The sequence below is a fragment of the Cheilinus undulatus genome, linkage group 24, assembly GCF_018320785.1.
Source record: "Cheilinus undulatus linkage group 24, ASM1832078v1, whole genome shotgun sequence".
NCBI lineage: Eukaryota > Metazoa > Chordata > Actinopteri > Labriformes > Labridae > Cheilinus > Cheilinus undulatus.
Window position 1 is genome coordinate 2,899,428 of NC_054888.1, and position 18,138 is coordinate 2,917,565.

Sequence of the window (18,138 nt, forward strand, 5' to 3'; positions counted from 1 at the left end):
CCCCAGTCTGCTCCCACTGAACTTTGAGATGGAGCCATTCCTCTCCTGCTCAGCTCTCACAAAATATACGTAGCATGATTATTAAAAAAGCAGATAGTGCCGGTTTAAAACACCTTACATCAAAAAAATATTGATAAAATGTGATTCAAAGCTTTCTGACACCTCTTAAAGTTAGAAACCACCTGCTTTGCTCCTTGAAACGTGCACCTCCCATACAGCAGCCACCAAAGCAGAGACAATTGAGGATCTAAGTGTTTAGAGCCCGTCTCAAACTACAAAGCTCGGCTGTCTCTGCACAGCCTCACAAGGAGATTTTCCTCTCCAAGGAAACCCTGCAGGAACACTCCCTGAAAAAGACGGCATCTGTGCTTCCAGTCTAATCCTGGGATTAAAAATGAGCGCAGAAATTTCTTCCTGTTGGAGCTGTGAAGAGGATTTTATGAATGCAGCAAATGTCTAGTCGCAGGAGGACGAAACGCTGGGAAGACTGCTGCAGTAGTGTCTGAGACGCACCTTGCTGAAATGAGAGAAAAGTCTCCGTTGTGACCATGAGGGATTTGCAGGGATATGACTTGGACAGCAGATGTTACAACTCCTTAAAAAATGGCTTCACATCAGCTTCTGGTAGCCAACATATCTGGCAGCTACTGATATTTCTTGGCTGGTTACACAGTGGATCAGCGAGGTTGTTACCAGTCTGTTTGGAGGAGGAAAATGACCCACAGAGGCTGAAAAGGTCTGTCAGTAATCTTACAAAGTGAGTGGTTAAACTAGATCTGACCTTTATGACCCCTGATTGGACTTCCTGCCTGCATCAGCCAATGACAGCGATCAGAATGAGCAGGTTGCATCACCAACCACACATAAATACACCTGTAGGGCCTTCTCAGCCAGGATTTCACCTTCATTTTTACTCATTTTGCAGCACAGATGACCAAGCAGTTAGCTCATGATCACATGTACAGCAGCGAAGAGTCAGATCAACCTCAGCTCCTTCCCCGCGTCATTTCCTGCTCTCTCCCTGACCTCTTCATATACAGGCCAAAATACCCTAACAGAGTAAAATATGAGGTGAGAGACAGATCATAAAGACAAAGACTAGCTGCTGTAAAACTTCAGAGTAAGTTAAAGACAGACAGAGAACCACACCTCAGATCTGCTGTATTTCACCTGCCTTTTACTGCAAACGTCAGGGCTCTGAGGGTCTTAGATAGCACGCTCACGTGCCTAAACGAGGAGAAATCCTTCATGATAAGAGTTCGTCTGCTACTGAAGTTGTGTGCAGGATCATTAAGGGTTAATACCCTGCACTGGTAACAGACAGGCCTGTCCTGTCAGGACTATACTGCCTCTGATTCTGCTCTGTCTGTCTGTCAAGGTTAACAGTGGGAGACAGAGGGACACAGGAAGTCAGGTATTACTGCTTCAAAATAAAACAGAGCATTACCTTCAGTTATCACATATTTAAATACCAACTTTAAAAAATATATAAGTAAAGCTAAAATTATAAATATATGAAGAAAAGCAATTTTCATTAAAAGTACCTTAACACTTAAGTGTTATTTTTGTATAAAAATCAAAACAACCATCTAAAATTCTTAGCTATAGCTGAATTTAGCCTACAGCATGTCAAAATTCAGGTGCATAAATAAATAACACAAACTAGGAGTGCATGCATAGTTGAAGCCACTACAAACTGCAAAATATTATCCTGCAAAATAATCAAGTGGCAGCCTTGAGCTATGCTGGTGTATAAAAAGCTGCAGTTCCTGGAGCATCCACTAGAGGCTGGCTGCTGAAACAGCGCAGGTCACTTAGACGTCCCATGTTAAAATGTCCATTTTCTCAGTGGAAATGATCATGTTCACATGGTTGACATTAACCCTTATGTCCAGGATTAATCAAACTAATATTTCAGATCAGTGTATTTTCTGGCAGATCCAGTTCCTGCTTGAAACCAGACTCAAAAGATGGGAGAAACTCTCGTTATTCCGTTTTTACGTTTTTGACCAAAAAAGGAAAAAATGGAAAAAACTTTTTTTTTCATTTTTGTTACAAAAATGGAAAAACAAAAAACATTTAAAAAAAACAGGGTCCAGATTTGTTTGTTTCAATTTCGCTATTTTGTTTTCTTCATTTAATGGAATTCTCGAGGAAAAGGAAGTCATGTGACCACTGGGAAAGGTGAGCATTTCAAAGTAAAAGCCTCCATGTCAAACAAGAGCCATCCATTGTGTTTAATAGTATGATAATAATTATATGTACAGTGTTTAACAAATGTATTAGACCACCTGTCATATCTGCCTCAGAGACCATCCAGCATCATGAAGTGCTTTAATGCGGACTCTTTCATTTTTCAGTCAGCTCTCCACGTTTTACCATTTTGAACAGGAATGAGGAATTTCAAACCGAATTCACCCAAATTTGAGCCGGCTCACTGGGCTTCTCTGAGAAGTCAGAAATGAATCAAGCATAACATTCAACCACTAAAACTTGTTTTTCTCTTCAGGAATGACAGTAAATAACTATAATTTGACATATTAATCAAAAAATAATAATGTGTTTTACTATTTTTCAGGGGTTTTTGTAAATCAGTAAATTTGAAAATTCATGGATAACAATAATAATTATATTTTAGCATTACAAATAGCATTTGGGTTAAAGAGCTTCTACATATCGGTGTATTAACCATTGCAGAAACATAAAAAATGATTGGTAATTACCACTGCTGTTAATTTAGGGCAGCTGTGGCATAAACCTTACTTTGGTTAGGGTGGTCTAATAAATTTTTTAAGCACTGAATATATATATGGAATAAGAATAGAAGATATTTTAAAAAGAGATCGTACAATACAGTCCATTAAATTGCCAGTAAATCAAACTTTTATTTTATTCATCATATAATGTAAAAAGAGCACTTTTGCCTGTCATAATACTGTAAAATTCAATGGATGGCTCTTGTTTTGACATGGAAGCTTTTATTTTGAAAAGCTCAACTTTCCCAATGGGTCACGTGATTTCCTTTTCCTCGAGTTTTTCATTAAATGAAGAAAACAAAATAATGGAATTGAAATTAAAAAAAAAAATGCACCCCTTTTTTTAAAATGTGGTTGTTTGTTTTTCCCGTTTTAGTGACCAAAATGAAAAAACGGGGAAAAAACTTTTGTTCCCATTTAATCCATTTGTAGTCAAAAAAGAAAAAAAGAAAAAAAAAGAAAAACGGCTAATTTTTACGTATTTTTTTTCTTTTCTTTTTTTTTTTTGTTTTGTTTTTTTTTTGTTTTGTTTTGTTTTGTTTTGGGTTTTTTTTCCCTGTTTTTGGTCAAAATGAAAAAACGGAAAAACGAGAGTTTCTCCTACATTTTAGTCCGGTTACAACCAGGAAACGGATCCGCCAGGAAATACACCGATCATGTCAATAACCACTTACGTTGATATTGTCTTCAAGAAACCCTTGACAAAGTCTTTAATCTTTGGTTTTGTGGTGTGCCCATTATAAAAAGATTTAAACACAGCTTCTAACGGTAATTTGTCCTGAACTAAAAAAAAAAAAAAAATCCATAAAACGCGTCACCGGCGCTAGTTTTTAGGCTTGATTTATTTTGAAATTCCTGACCGGAAGGGGCCTTGTTTTCATTCCGGCTAGCTTAATGCTAGACGTCCAAAGTAAGACAGCTAGGAGAAAAAATAACAAAAACAGAAAACGCGTCCAGTAATTGAGCTGCTGAAGTCTAAAGAACGACATTTAGGATGTTGTTTAGCTGTATTACAGCCCACAAAGCAGACAGCACTAAAATAAGACATAAGGCCGCATAAACAGTCCCAGACAATGTGATTTAACAAGGCTACACCCCTCTCGCCTCCAGGCTAAACTCCCTTTTTGTTTGACAGATTTCCAAAGCTAATCACAGCAGTCTGCAACAACTGTTGTAAAGCACGTAGCTGGAAGGACAGCCCAAATATCACTACATACAAGCCCTAACTGAAGTTACCAACACTGTCAAGGGCAGCATTTATCAGCAGTAGGATAACTACTAGCTCATGCTCTTCGACAGTATGTGCTAGAAACGATACCTTCAGTGAGAAGATGTTTGGTTGGGGATCTTTAAATGTCTTCAACGCGTCTGTCCCGCTTCACAGCGCAGCCGTGGCTCCCGGATTAGCTTCTGTAGTCACGCCAGGGCTGCTGGTTAGCAGGAAAGTTGGCGAAAAATGTCCCTGACACAATTAAAATGAAAGGAATCTGTTAAGAAGGCAGAGCTGAATTCCATCTGGTCGCTTTCCAGTTTTTCTGTCGAGCTAGCAACAACACGGATCTAACGACTTCCGGTGTAACCTTCCATAATAAAAAACCTCGCGCGCTAGAACGTTTGAAGTAACGGTCGAAAAAAGGGAGGGCGTAACTGAAATTCAAACTTATATTTATTACACGCATAAAGGTACAATTATTCTCGATTAATTAAATATTTAATGCGCCATTTTCGCACGCTGTTATGTTTTTTTACGGACTAAATAGCTTTACGCTGCAAATCGCGTCACTTCCGATATTTATCCTCTCCCGCTCGCTAGCTTAACACATCTGTATCTTTCCAGCAACGGCTAAGCCGCGTTCGCATTTTCTCTTAGCAAGACAATTTACCCGATTTGTCTTGAATATCACTAAAAATACGTGAAATTATCACGCGTTATACAAATCAGTCGACCCTATTTTACACGTCAGATATCTTGTGCGTCACAAATTCACTTATAGGTGTTAATACGAGGATAAAGGGCGGGGGAAAGAGGTTCAAAGGTAGGGTGGTGAACGAATTGGAACGCCCCGAGCCATATTATGACAGTCTAAACGGGGCAAAGCTCATTGGCCGTTAGCTGCAACGTAGTTGTTGGACTTCCGGATAATGTTAATGATTGAAAATACTGGCGATTCATCAGTTAATTTGATTTTTTTGTGTAGTTTATTTTTATTTTTAAATTTGGGCATTTTTTTTTTATTTTCCTCCTTTTTTTAAATATATACCACCAGTTGTGTTTTTATGTTTCCATATTGTTTTTTATAACGTCTCCTGACTTTATAAATGAAAGTTTTAAACTATATGTGAACAGAAATGTGATGGTAAATTGTGCTCCAACTTAAAGTTAGATGTTAATTCAATAAAATTCTTTGATTTCACACAAAAAGGCAAAACCTTGTAGAGGAAACTGTCTCAGACTTTATTAAAGCTGCATTTAATTTTACATACAATTCAGAATTACATATGTACAAATATACACCTATATGTCTCATTATAATATATTTATATCAACACCATACTCAGTAGATACAATAGGAAAATAAAGACAGTGGTTGCTGCAATGTGCTGCATAAAATGAAAATAAAAAATATAACAACCCTTCTCATTTCTCCAGCCTTTTCAGTCAAAAGTACAAATAATTCAGTATTGTGTGATCATGATGAACACTGACAAGTTTAGTGCCCATGTCAGCTTCCACAGGAGGGCAAAACTCTCATAAAACACGACAGTGCCTGGTAAAAATCCCTCGCCTCATTCAGGGCAAGGATTTGAGTTTTAAATGATATCTGTGAGGAACATGCTGATGTACAGAGAGACAAAAAGACACAAGAACCCATGATCCTCTTCACAATACACATGCGCTGCAGGAAACCAACGTGAGGTATAAGAGGACACATCTGTACAATTGTAACGCACATTTCTCAGTCTTACAGGACTTACAACATGTAACACCAGCCATAGTATGACGCAGAAAGGTCTGGAGAGTAGATTTTGCCTTTTTCCGGAGTCTTTCCTTTGCACAAAGACAACAACATTCAATTAAAGTAATGCTTTCACATCAGAAAAGTGGACGAAATTTAACAAAACCACAGTTTAACGTGGATTTGAAAAGCAAGTGGCTAAAACAAACCAAACAGATGGACGTAGGGGCTGATTTTTGTGTTTTTAACAGCATCAAACATTCAACATCGACATGGAAAAAGGAAGGAATTGTTTGACAGTGCGCCTTCTGGATTCAGTAGAAATTCTGTGATATAAAAAGCAGGTTTACTCTTGAAAAACATTTAAAAAGGTGTCATTCAGTGATCAGAATAGCAAGTTTTTGTGTGTAAAGAAGTAAAAGCAGCTGGTTGTGATATCAAAGCATCCACAATTTTACATCACAGATACATGACTTCTGTTACAACCCCTAACTGTGTCATTCAGGCAGAAAAATCAGATTTTAACTTTTATTTTGTGTGTTTTTCACCATGAGGTGGGCGAATTTTTAACACACTTTCTATTTTGTCAGTCAGGTTTGCTGGAGAGGAATAAGTCCATGAAAACCTGCAAATCAAGCATGCACATGGACTAGATCCCACATTCCAGTAACAAGGTTAAAAACTGGAGTTTCCTGACAATCCCGCTCCACTCTGACGATTCCTCAGCTACATGGTGCTGTCGAGTAAACAAATATTGCTCACAGGCTGAAGGTGCAAACATGTCATGAAGGTCTGACGGCGCCTGCTTAGAAAGAGATGAAGGACTCTGTCACATGCCTGAGCAGGGCTGGGAGCACAGGGAGGGGACAGTCGAGCTTTTGTTGCTCAAAGTGGCCATGACGTACATCTGGATTAAGATGCAGAGGTTTGTTTTTCTCCTGCATGAAATCAGAAGATAATATCTCCAAACAAACAGTTAATACATCCCTAACTGCAACCTTGTTTGTGACAATCTTAAATGTGTCTGCAGCTTTTAAGAGATAAGTATGGAAGCCCTGAAAGGACATGCACATGTCGGTTTCTTGAAAAAGTCACTAGTTTCTATGGGGAAATCAGCTTTGTTCTGCAGAGATAACAAAGGACCTAAACTTAAATTTACTCACCATGATGGCAAAAGGAAGTTACATAAAAAGTAGATAGATAAGAGCCTGGCCGACCAGCTGTAGTGGAGCGTATCACTATTTGTGCTGCAGAGAGGATGGCACACTTCCAGTCAAGGTGCACTCTTCTGCATGACACAGACTGATCAAAACAAGCTCTGCCATTTAGACTGGGCTCCAATTTGCAAAAGTGACAGTTTCACCAACTGCACAGCGAGCTAGCACTGCACATGCTGCAGAGGATGGCGGACTGCAAGTCACAGCGCACCCTGCTGGACAAATTCATGCAACTACAACTTTGGAAAGACAAGAGCATGACCAGCAGATTCTTGAGGGCAAACAGCAATTTTCATGATTAAAAAAATGACAGAGAGGCATCTTTAAAGCAGCTTTGCCATTGGGATCACGTCTTAATGTTGCAGCAATATGACCTTAAAAAGTGCTGCAACTTTATGAAATCTATAACCATTTGTAGAGCAGGTCGGTGCTACACCTGCAGACAGGTCAAAAAAGTGCAAAAATCCACAAATGCCTGATAAACAGGCATTAGATGTAAAACTAACTTTGCCGTTTGGACAGGGCATCAATTTTGCAGCAATCTGACCATGCAAAAGTGCTGCAACTTTAAGCATATTAAGGATATATAGATATTTAACCAACCACATTGCAGGTGCAATTGCACATGCTGCAGACAGTGCTGAAGGATGGTAAAATTTGGGTTAAGGTGCATTCTGCAGGACAAATTGTGTATGAAATCATTTTGACATAACTTGACGGGTATGGAAACCAGATTCTGAGAGCAGAAATATAATGAAAGGGGTAAGAGCTTTGAGTAAAGGCCTTAAACTGGACGAGTTATGACTAACATATGTGCAAAAACCTACTAAAACACTTGAAAAACAATTTACACATCAAACCAGCTCCAATTGTCTGCTATTTTCATGTATTTTTTTGTTAGTTTTCAAGAAAGATGTCAGTCTTTGCCAAGTTTGAAGCTCTAATTTGTGAGAATTTTCTCCTTTTCTCATGTGAAATTAACCGTAGTATGTGTTGGCTTGGGATTGTTAGAAAAAATAACCAATAAAGAGGACCAATTTTTGCTTCAGGTGGTAAAATAAAATAGTTTTTTCCTACACTTGTACTGATAAATCACTGATTATTGCTCTGTTCATTTAGTTTTGATTTGCTTGTGATGCGTCCACAATGGCCAAGCTCAGGCTCTTCTGTGACATAATCTAGTCGGGTTACTTCTGCAGCACACTCGTTCAAGAATGTGCACACACAAAGACTTTTCAGGTGACACAGCGCAGGTATGCAGTCACACCTGCCTGACCAACGACTTCTTAAGCTTCCTGAGAGGAGAATCCAGCAGATCAGAGAAGAGAACACAATCATTCTTTGAGCCAAACAGCAAAAGGAGGTTTAGGAGTTGTTCCAAGCTGCCGCTCTGATTTGTAGACAGTCAGAGAAGTCGAGGGCCACCAGGTGAAGGTTTTGACCTCACACCGAGGTTAAAGGAGGGTCTGATAAACTAGCCTAAATGGGAGGAATACAGCATCATTAATGGGGGAATGAACGACTCAGACGCCACTCAAAGTCTTCTTTTGGTTGCAGCCAGCTGCCACTCTTCACAGTGTATGAGAAACATGAGCCGATGCATGATTAAGTATCTGGATGTGTGGATGTTTCAGCTGCTGACAGCTCACTTTAGAGCAGATTTCCTTTAAGTCTGACCACGTTAATGCTACATTTAAGACGGGTCATTGAAGGGAGGACTTTAGCTTCTCTGTGGAGTTTACAGAAGTTTGAAAGAAGGCCTGACAGGAGGAGAAAACCAGGCAACTAAAATATGCATTTTAGAGCAGGTTAACCCTAAAATCTATTCATCTGAATATTCTACTGCTGCCTACATAAAAGTTCTGGGACTTTTAAATGAGTCTGTCTGCAGGTAACATGAAAGAAAGCTTTCATGGATGTGGATCCCGTCCTCCTGTCAGAGTCCTCTTTCAGGTTCTGTAAATCCACGTGTCAGTGGGTTTTCAGTGGAGGAATGGATGATGGAGGTTTAAGGTTTGATGTCGGAGTAGCTGGTGTAAGTCTCGCTGCAGCTGGAGGAAGTGCTGAGGTTCCCGGAGACGCTGCCATCTGCAGGGGAAACACACAAACAACAACAGAGTTGATTCTCCTCGCAGCAGCAGCAGATGTTCATGCTGCAAGGATGCTGGAAAGCTCAAACACGAGCCAGCAGAGTTGGATAGATTTGGTCGCTAGCATATTTATTTAAAAGCGTTTAAAGTATGACGAGTGCTCCTGACTGAAATATTAGAAGTACCTGAGCTGCTGAGCGACTGCGATGACTTGGACTCTGAGATGAGGCTGAGGAGGTTTGCTGCTGCAACCCAACCCTCTTTACTGGTGCGGAGGTTTTTCACAAACCTGCAGAGAATTAAACAAACAAGGACTTTACAAAAAAGCACAACACTGATTCATGAAACACCCTCATGTGTTATTAGGGTGTCATACTTCAATTTTACTAGATTCCATCAGTTTTTGTAAGAACTTCTGCTGTATTTGAGGGGGCCACAGTTTCAAATTGAGTCAAAACTTTATAAAAAGTAAAGGAGTCCATTCAAGTTTCACATAAACGCCTGCATACTGTCTCAAATGTACTAATGTGCAGGCATTCTTATGTACAGAAATATTCTACATGTTTTGGGCCATTTAAGACCTTCTTTAAATAGAGACTGTAAGAATATAATGACTTTATCCTATCAAAACTCCTTAAAATTCACAGCTTTTTACAAAAAAACTCAACAGATTCTGTCTTTTTTCCAAGAGGATCTGGCTGCAGACCTCTAAATTAGGGTGATCTCCATCATGGGGCAGGAAGTGACCTCAATTACCCACACCATAACCAGAATGATGTACTGCATGATGTTTATTTTCAGCTCGTTGTCAGGGGTTACGGTAAGCGGCTGTTTTTCTTCAGAATTTTGTGAAAAAATTAAAAGATTTAATGAGGGAGACAAATTTGTCATCGAAACCCTAAAGGCAAGGGTCGGGCGCCCATAACCTAAAGGTTACAGTCCAGCACACAAACCCTAAAGGTTATAGTCAGACGCCCAAACCCTGAAGGTAAGGGTCAGGCACCCAAACCCTGAATATTAGGGTCAGGCACCTATACCCTAAAGGTTATTGTCAGGTACCCAAACCTTAAAGGTTATAGTCAGACACCAAGACCCCAAAGGTTAGGTTCAGTCACCCAAACCCTGAAGGTTAGGGTCAGGTGCCCATACCCTAAAGGTTATAGTGCAGTGCTCATACCCTAATTAATATAGTCTGGTGCCCGTATCCTAAAGGTTAGGGTCAGGTGCCCATACCTTAAAGAATATAGTCTGCCACCCATACCCTAAAGGTTAGGTTCAGTCACCCAAACCCTGAGGGTTGGGTTCAGTCATCCAAACCCTGAAGGTTAGGTCAGTCATCAAAACCCTAAAGGTTAGGGTCAGGCACCCATAATCTAAAGGTTACAGTCCGGCATACAAACCCTAAAGGTTATAGTCAGGTACCCAAACCTTAAAGGTTATAGTCAGACGCCCAGACCCTGAAGGTTAGGGTCAGGCACCCAAACCCTTAAGGTAAGGGTCAGGCACCCATACCCTAGAGGTTATAGTCAGGCCCCCAAATTTCAGAGGTTATAGTCAGGTACCCAAACCCTAAAGGTTATAGTCAGACGCCAGGACCCTGAAGGTTACGGTCAGGCACCCAAACCCTAAAGGTTATAGTCAGATGCCCAAACCCTTAAGGTAAGGGTCAGTCACCCAAGCCCTAAAGGTTACAGTCAGACGTCCAAACCCTGAAGGTTGGGGTCAGGCGCCCAAGCCCTGAAGGTTAGGGTCAGGCAACCAAACCCTAAAGGTTACAGTCAGACGTCCAAACCCTGAAGGTTGGGGTCAGGCGCCCAAGCCCTGAAGGTTAGGGTCAGGCAACCAAACCCTAAAGGTTATAGTCAGACGCCAGGACCCTGAAGGTTACGGTCAGGCACCCAAACCCTAAAGGTTATAGTCAGGTGCCCAAACCCTGAAGGTAAGGGTCAGGCACCCATACCCTAAAGGTTACGGTCAGGCACCCAAACCCTGAAGGTTATAGTCTGGAGCTCAAACCCTGAAGGTTACGGTCAGGCACCCATACCCTAAAGGTTACGGTCAGGCGCCCAAGCCCTGAAGGTTAGGGTCAGGCAACCAAACCCTAAAGGTTATAGTCAGGTGCCCAAACCTCACCACAAAGGTCTGGAGTCAGTATTCACATCTCTAAATTCCACCCATCTTGAATCTTTTAGCAGAAATGCAAGAATGAGAGGACCCAGGGTGCAAAACACCTGAGGGTTAAGGTCATGCCTCATGTATTCTACAGATGTGTTGCTCAGGTTCAAGTCTGCCCTGCAGCCCCAATCTCTCTTCCTGATTTCCCCCTCTATTTACTGCCCTGTCCTCTTCAAATTTAAGATAAGTGATTGGACCCTTCACCATAAAACTAACCAGTACTTTCAGACATTCTTTATATTAAATATGGCAGGCGTTTACCACTGTCCCTCCTCTCCTTCTCTGATTAGCTGCACCATGTCTCCGCTCTTGACGGACAGCTCCTGAGGTCCCGCCTTCTCACAGTCCGCTACCACCGTGTACTTCCCTGGAGCCTGAAAGGTCAAACATCATTAAGAGGTTAATGAATTGAACGGCGAGCACAGACAATGTGAAACGCTGCAGATGAAGACTCACGAGTTTCTTCCCCATGTCGTCCTCTGCCTCAGAGGTGATGGGGTCCTCGCTGCTGGAGTATCCATCATTCTCTTCGGTGGCGTCCACCGAGAGAGACGCTTTGTTCCAGCCTGCAGGTGGAAGGAGACGGGAAGAATTACATACTAGCAAGCAGAAGAGAGGATTTTTACTCCCATTCCAAGTGGCATTAAAATACATATTCTAAGCTCAAATATTCTGAATTTATTAACAAAACTAGGCCAAAATTTAAAGGATGTGCTTCTAGACAGGAAGACGGGAGAATTTTAGGACCTTTTAAAAGTCTGATGAAGTGCACAAAGTTATGAAATGTTCGTTGATGTGAGGAAGCTGAATGCCACTTGAAAAGAGAGTTGCAGTAACACAGAAATCCTCAAGGGGAGCACCAAACAGATGGATTCACTCTGCGTTTCCTCCAAACATCTGTGATAATCAACACATGTATGCCACACACTGTATATAGGAGGTGGACGTAGTATCTGTGGTCTGAAAATAAAGCCAAGCACCCAAACCCTGAAGGTTGGGGTCAGGCACCCTTACTTTACAAATTGTCCTAAATGGAAGTTTAATCCAATTTTATTCTGAAAGTTTTAGCTTTATTTCTGCTCTTAAAGAGACGGCATCTCAGATTAACGCTCTGCAAAATGTTTGTTTACAGAATTAGCACGGCAGCACCCCCTAGTGCTGAAACTAAGAAGTATAATACAGTCAAGCTCAAGCTTCCTGTTCTAATGTGGGCCATATTTCAGTTTATTTTTTAGAATTTACAGTGACCAATAAAAAATGTGCTGTAGGCCACATTTGACCCCAGGCCACGGTTTGGACACCCCTGGTATAACACTATTAAAAAGTTGAAAACCATCCTACGTCCATGTCTTACATACAGTCTATGGTAAACACAAAAACATTCTGTTTTAACAAACAGAACAACCCCAGAGAAAATCAAGCAGACAGCACACAGATCCCCAGAATCACATCGAGGAAACCAACCAGAGTTTTGACCACTCTTGACCTGTTTCAAGGCTGGAATAAAAGGTTTAATCCTCCACATCAAACCATGAAAACCACCAAACCGTAGAAGAAAAGAGGATGCTTGATTTGAGGAAGATTCCTGTCCTTTCAGCTTAGACAGAGCCGTATATCTGACTAGGTTTTACCTCGAGTAAACATCACTCATCTCCACTTCAAAGCACAGCAAACATCTACATCCGCTCGGCCTCACCGCGGCTCCGTACCTCGCCGCTTGCTCTGTAACAGACTAGAGGTACTCATCCACTTCACTTTGCTCAGAGTGACGTGAGGAGCCGAGTCTGCATGGAGAGACAGCCGGGACATCAGTGATTGGCTGGAGAGTCAGTTAAAAGGCAGTTTCACAGTTTATTAATCTGTAAAATATTTCTACATGCTGAGAATTTAATCAGAAGATGTTGATCATTCTCATAAATATAGTTTAAATAAGGGGGGGCAACTTTAACCCTTACAGCTCACTTTAGATTAAAATATCATTAATAATGTCAAATTAATCCAGATGTTTTGACCATAGACTGTATGTAGGAAGTGCACAGCCAATAGGAAAGTTGCTTTAGTGAGCAGTCTTTATCAGGGCCAGCAGGGGGCGACGACACCGCTTTTATTCAGACGTTTCTAACAAAATAAACTTTATTTCAGATGTTTTACTCCAAAGTAAAAGTTTCACTTGTGATTTTATGCTCTTAATTACTACAGCTGACGCTTCATCACCACGTTTAGAGTTAAATTAATGCCAAGGCAAAGTAAAATCCCCAATTCCAAAATAGTTGGGACTTTGTGAATAAATAAAAACACAGAGATTTGCAAATCCTACAGCACAAACTCTGGTTATTTAATGTTCAAACTGATAAATTTATAAAGTTTGTTTTTAAGCTGACCCAAACTGAACATGAATCTTGCAACACATTCCAGAAAAGTTGGGACAGGGGCAAAAAAGATGTTCACAGCTCAAAAAAAACACCTATATTAAAAAAAAAACAAGTTAATCAGTTAGAACAATAATCAGCTCGTCTGTGTGTGGTTTTTAGTTTCAAATAGGTTGAAATAGTTTACATATCAGTGTATTTCTAGGGGTATTGGCACCTCTCGAAGAACTTAAGTCTAGGTTTTGGTCTTAAATACTAAAGTCAAGGATTAAAAAAGGCGGACTATAACCTCAAAGATAATCCTATAATGGCTGTGTCCTTCAAATACACACACTATACTCTGAAAAATGCAAGAAAAGCTCGGTCTCTTTTTCCTGTCTTTGCATCTGCCAGCCTTTTTCACAATGTTGTCCCATTCCTTAAATAAAAGGTTGAAAATATACGCTTTAAGTTCAGGCGATGACAATAATGACCTGTGAAGAAACGGCATTCAAGAGGAGAAAGAACATCAGTGATATCACAGAGCATCTGCGTGGTTCAGGAGTCCAAGGAGACTTTTAGACGATCCATTCAGCCATGGGCGGAGCGTGGGGGGGGCGCTTATGGGGCTTCAGCCCACAAGGTTTTCTGAAATGTCCTGAATCCTTCTAAGTATGTTGCCTATGGCCTCACTGATCACAGCATGGACATGTAATATTTAAAGCAATGTAGAAAATAAGATCTTTATTTTTCTTTTTTTACTTTTAAGAACGTATGTACGGGGGAGCATAAGGGACATTTAAAAAAAATTGATATGCATTTTTTAAAGTCCTAATAAAGATGACAGAAGTTTGAGTTTTTGCCAGGATTAAAAAAAAGCATACTGGGGCGCTCAGATGGTCGAGTGGTTTAAGGCGCGCCCCTGGATGCGGGCGGCCCGGGTTCGAATCCAGCCCCTGGCCCCTTGCTCATCCCTGTTTCCTGGTCTGTCCACTGTCCTCCTCTGTTAGAATAAAGGCACAAAATGCCCAAAAATAAATCTTAAAAATACAAAACACTCACTGAAGTATAGAAAATACTTTTAAAATTGTTCTAAAAATACAATTTTCATCATTTTTGTGAATAGAATAATATATCTAACCCCAGTTGTTGCTTTTTGTGTGCTTTGTTTGAAAATGCAGAGTTTCAATTTTAAACCCTTTCACCAAACTCCTACCCTACCTATGAATCATCACTTCAAATATAAACTTAAGACATTCTTAGGAGGCAGAAGGGAAAATTATTGGACTTCAGACTGGATAATAGAGTGATAGATTGATAATGACACTTTTAGCACATGTTAAGAAAAAAATAATGTTATAGATCAAGTATTGTTTTAGGTTGAACAACATTATTTTTGCTCAAATTATGTGTAGATTTGTTGGCATTTTTAATTTAAATTTTTATTAAAAAGTGTGCAATAATAGTGCATAAAAAAGTGCCCCCCCCTCCAACTTTAGTTTGGGCTTAGCCCAGATTTTAAACATGTCTGGCTCCGCCCCTGCATTCAGCCAAATTTAGTTTAAATTGATAACTAGAAATTTGGAATCTATAAAATGACTTTTAAGACATTTCAGCACAACTTTAGCCTTTGATATCTCTGATTTGAGGACTTCCAGATCCTGCAGATGGTCTGAGAGTTAAAGGGTGATGGCATGAACACAGACATGTCAGGGTGATAGTCTGCTACGTCATTAATCCCTCTACATGAGACACAGACGTAATGGTGATACTGGAGACCACTGGATGATGGATGGGAGACGATGGTGGCCTCTATGATGGGATAACAACCATCTACCTTTGAACCCAAACGGGGTGGGGTCGCTCTTGACCATGTGACGTTTGGAGGCGTGCTCAGGGCTCAGAGCTGAGCCTGGCCGAACATCGGGACAGAGCGGCGAAGAGCAGAGGAAATACAGAGAAGTGAGAGAAGCAGCCAGAGAAAAGCAACAGTTCATCAACGCCATCCAGGAACAGAGAGACGTTTGTGCAGGTTGTGACTAAAACGACATCCAATAATGACCATCATCAGGAAGAAAAACACTTAAATGCTTTGAAATGATTGTTTTTCTCTTAAATAAACATAAAACCTCACATATTTATAAATCAGATAGACTAAGAGTAATTTCTCCCACATTCAGCCACCAGGGGGCAGTATCAGTGAAACATTACAGCACATTTAACTCACATTAAGAGTAATTTCTCCCACATTCAGCCACCAGGGGGCAGTATCAGTGAAACATTACAGCACATTTAACTCACATTAAGAGTAATTTCTCCCACATTCAGCTTTAAATCAAATCAGGAAAAAGGGTTACAACTAAAGATTATGCACTGATGAGTCACAGAGTTCCTTCTTCATTGATATAAACTTTACTTTTGTTCACTGAAGAGCTCAGAACAGCGAGTTTTACTGTTTAAATTAATTCAAATCATACTGATTTTTTTTACTGACCATTTTTTATGTTGAATGGCAGTAAATGAGCGTTTATTTTACTGCTGTTTCTGATGTTTTACTGCCTTAAAAGGAGGATTTTCCCACTAAATTCCAAAAGATTCCATAAAGATAGATTTTTCTGATTAATACTCTCCTTTTTTGTGCCTGATTTGGCACGTGTCTGATTCTTGAAATGCAACATGCAATCGTTTCCAGCACACTAAACTTTCAGGATTCTAACTGGAACCCAAAACAGACGTACAACCTCAGCTCCAACAAGACTAGGTTAAGGTGGACTGAGACTTTCAGGAGCAGTGGTGGGCCGAGTTTACATCCCTGTGGCTGCAGGGAGGCTCTGGACTGGTTTAACCAAAGTGTGCTGAAAGGGAAGAAGTATGGAAGCCCATTTCTGCCAATTAATAAAGAAAAACATGTGAAAGTTAGGCAATCAGAATCCTATACCATAATTATCTAATAATTTTTATCTAAAAATTTTTACTTTAAACTCATAATCTTGATGTTTTATCTCATAATTTTGAAATTTTACCTCATAATTATGACATTTTACCTCATAATTTTGACTTTTTATCTAGTCTTGACTTTTTATCTCACAATAATGACTTTTTAACTCAGAATTCTGACTTTTTATCTCATAATTTTGAAATTTTATTTTATAATTTAGACTTTTCATCTGATAATTTGATTTTTTCTCTCATAATTCTGACTTTTTATATCATAATTTTGATGTTTTATCTCAAATTGACCTTTTTTTCCTCATATTTTGACTTTTAACCTCATAATTATTACTTTATAACTCATAATTTTGAAATTTCATTTTATAATTTTCTTTTCATCTCATACTTTTGACTTTTTTTCCTCATAATTCTGCCTTTTTATCTCATAATTTTGAAATTTTATTTCATAATTTTGACTTTTGATCTCATAGTTTTCATCTCATAATTTTGACTTTTTGATCTCATAATTTTGACTTTTTAATCTCATAATTTTGACTTTTAAGTGTTAAAAAGTGGCAGAAAAGAGTTAAAAACAGCGGTTAGTAGGTCAAAGCTAGTATCAGGCTGACTGCAGCTATCTGGGATGTCAGACTGAAGTGTGTGTTCTGGCAGAGTGATCGGTGTGTCGTCTGTAATGTCTGTGGGTTGAGGATTGAAGGACCTTCAAAGTTTCAAACATAAAGCCGAGTCAGCAGGAAACAGCTGACCTGACATTATAACTGAAGATATTTCACACTCATGTGGGAACGCTCCTGTAGGAAGTGTTGGGGGAGGGCGGGACCTCTCAGAGAATCTTCAGAAGATGATTGGAGGAACGTTCTGTCTGTCTCATTTGTTTTGGGCCTCAGTGGTAATCTGTTGTGTTGTGCTGGTTGGAAACGATTGCACCAAACATCAAAAGTCACATGCCAGAACTTTAGCAATGAAGGAGGTTAGGCAGCATCAGCTGTGAGGTCAGGAAACTTAAACTGGTGTACATCCGTACTAATGCAGCGTCTAAACAGTCTAAGAACCGATCCGTGTCCTTGTTACCTTTGGGACTCTTGAGATTGCTGAAGCCCTGCAAAGTAAAACGCTTTTTAGCCACTGAGGACCTGTCAGTGGTCGGGCTGGTCACCGGCTCATCTGGAAACATGGTTTGGATGAAAGAGGAGGAAAGCAGAGAGAGGGAGCGATAGAAAGATAAAAAGAAGAGAGATGAACCATGATGATGAAGGTGAGGAAGAAGAGAGGAGCTCTGAGCGCTGGAGTCACTGCTGCTTCATCCATTCTCAAACGTGTGATGGCTGAGAAACTCACCTTTGTGTTTGGGCGAGGAGTTGACCTCAGAGATGGTGCTCGGCTCCACTTTCTTCTCCTCCTGTTTCTTCTGGTTCTTCTGACCGTTGCTACGAAAGGGACTGAGAAGAAGAAATAAACATTACTATAAATAAAAATAAAAATCAGGATGTGGAAGATGAGTGAAATGTAGCTCCAACCTGAGGGAGATGGAGGAGTTGTTGCTGGTTGGACTGGGAGAAACGGCGTCTGAGATCTTCTGCTGGCTTGCATCTAAAACAGACAGCGAGCTATTTTAATGACAAGACGTGCAAAAGACAAAAATG

The 18,138-nt window shown here is 40.1% G+C and overlaps 2 protein-coding genes across 7 annotated transcripts in view; both read right to left on the reverse strand.

The window, feature by feature from the left end:
* Nucleotides 1–4,298, reverse strand: part of cab39l (calcium binding protein 39-like) — a 29,694-nt gene extending 25,396 nt beyond the window's left edge. The window contains exon 1 of the mRNA XM_041782170.1: nucleotides 4,075–4,298. The gene's annotated coding sequence lies outside the window, so the exon portion shown is untranslated. The remainder of the gene's footprint in view (nucleotides 1–4,074) is intronic.
* Nucleotides 4,299–5,209: 911 nt separating this feature from the next.
* Nucleotides 5,210–18,138, reverse strand: part of mcf2la (mcf.2 cell line derived transforming sequence-like a) — a 115,486-nt gene continuing 102,557 nt past the window's right edge. For 4 of the 6 annotated variants that reach the window (XM_041781823.1, XM_041781825.1, XM_041781824.1 and 1 more), the window contains 6 exons: nucleotides 18,013–18,085; nucleotides 17,834–17,934; nucleotides 11,652–11,761; nucleotides 11,457–11,569; nucleotides 9,206–9,309; nucleotides 5,210–9,018 (listed from right to left, as the gene is read on the reverse strand). In XM_041781823.1, coding sequence (XP_041637757.1) covers nucleotides 8,939–9,018; nucleotides 9,206–9,309; nucleotides 11,457–11,569; nucleotides 11,652–11,761; nucleotides 17,834–17,934; nucleotides 18,013–18,085 — 581 coding nt within the window. In that variant the 3' untranslated portion in view covers nucleotides 5,210–8,938. Of the gene's footprint in view, nucleotides 9,019–9,205; nucleotides 9,310–11,456; nucleotides 11,570–11,651; nucleotides 11,762–11,784; nucleotides 12,980–14,578; nucleotides 15,456–17,566; nucleotides 17,660–17,833; nucleotides 17,935–18,012; nucleotides 18,086–18,138 lie in introns of those variants that run through there. The other 2 variants (XM_041781826.1, XM_041781827.1) reach the window with 2 other exon arrangements.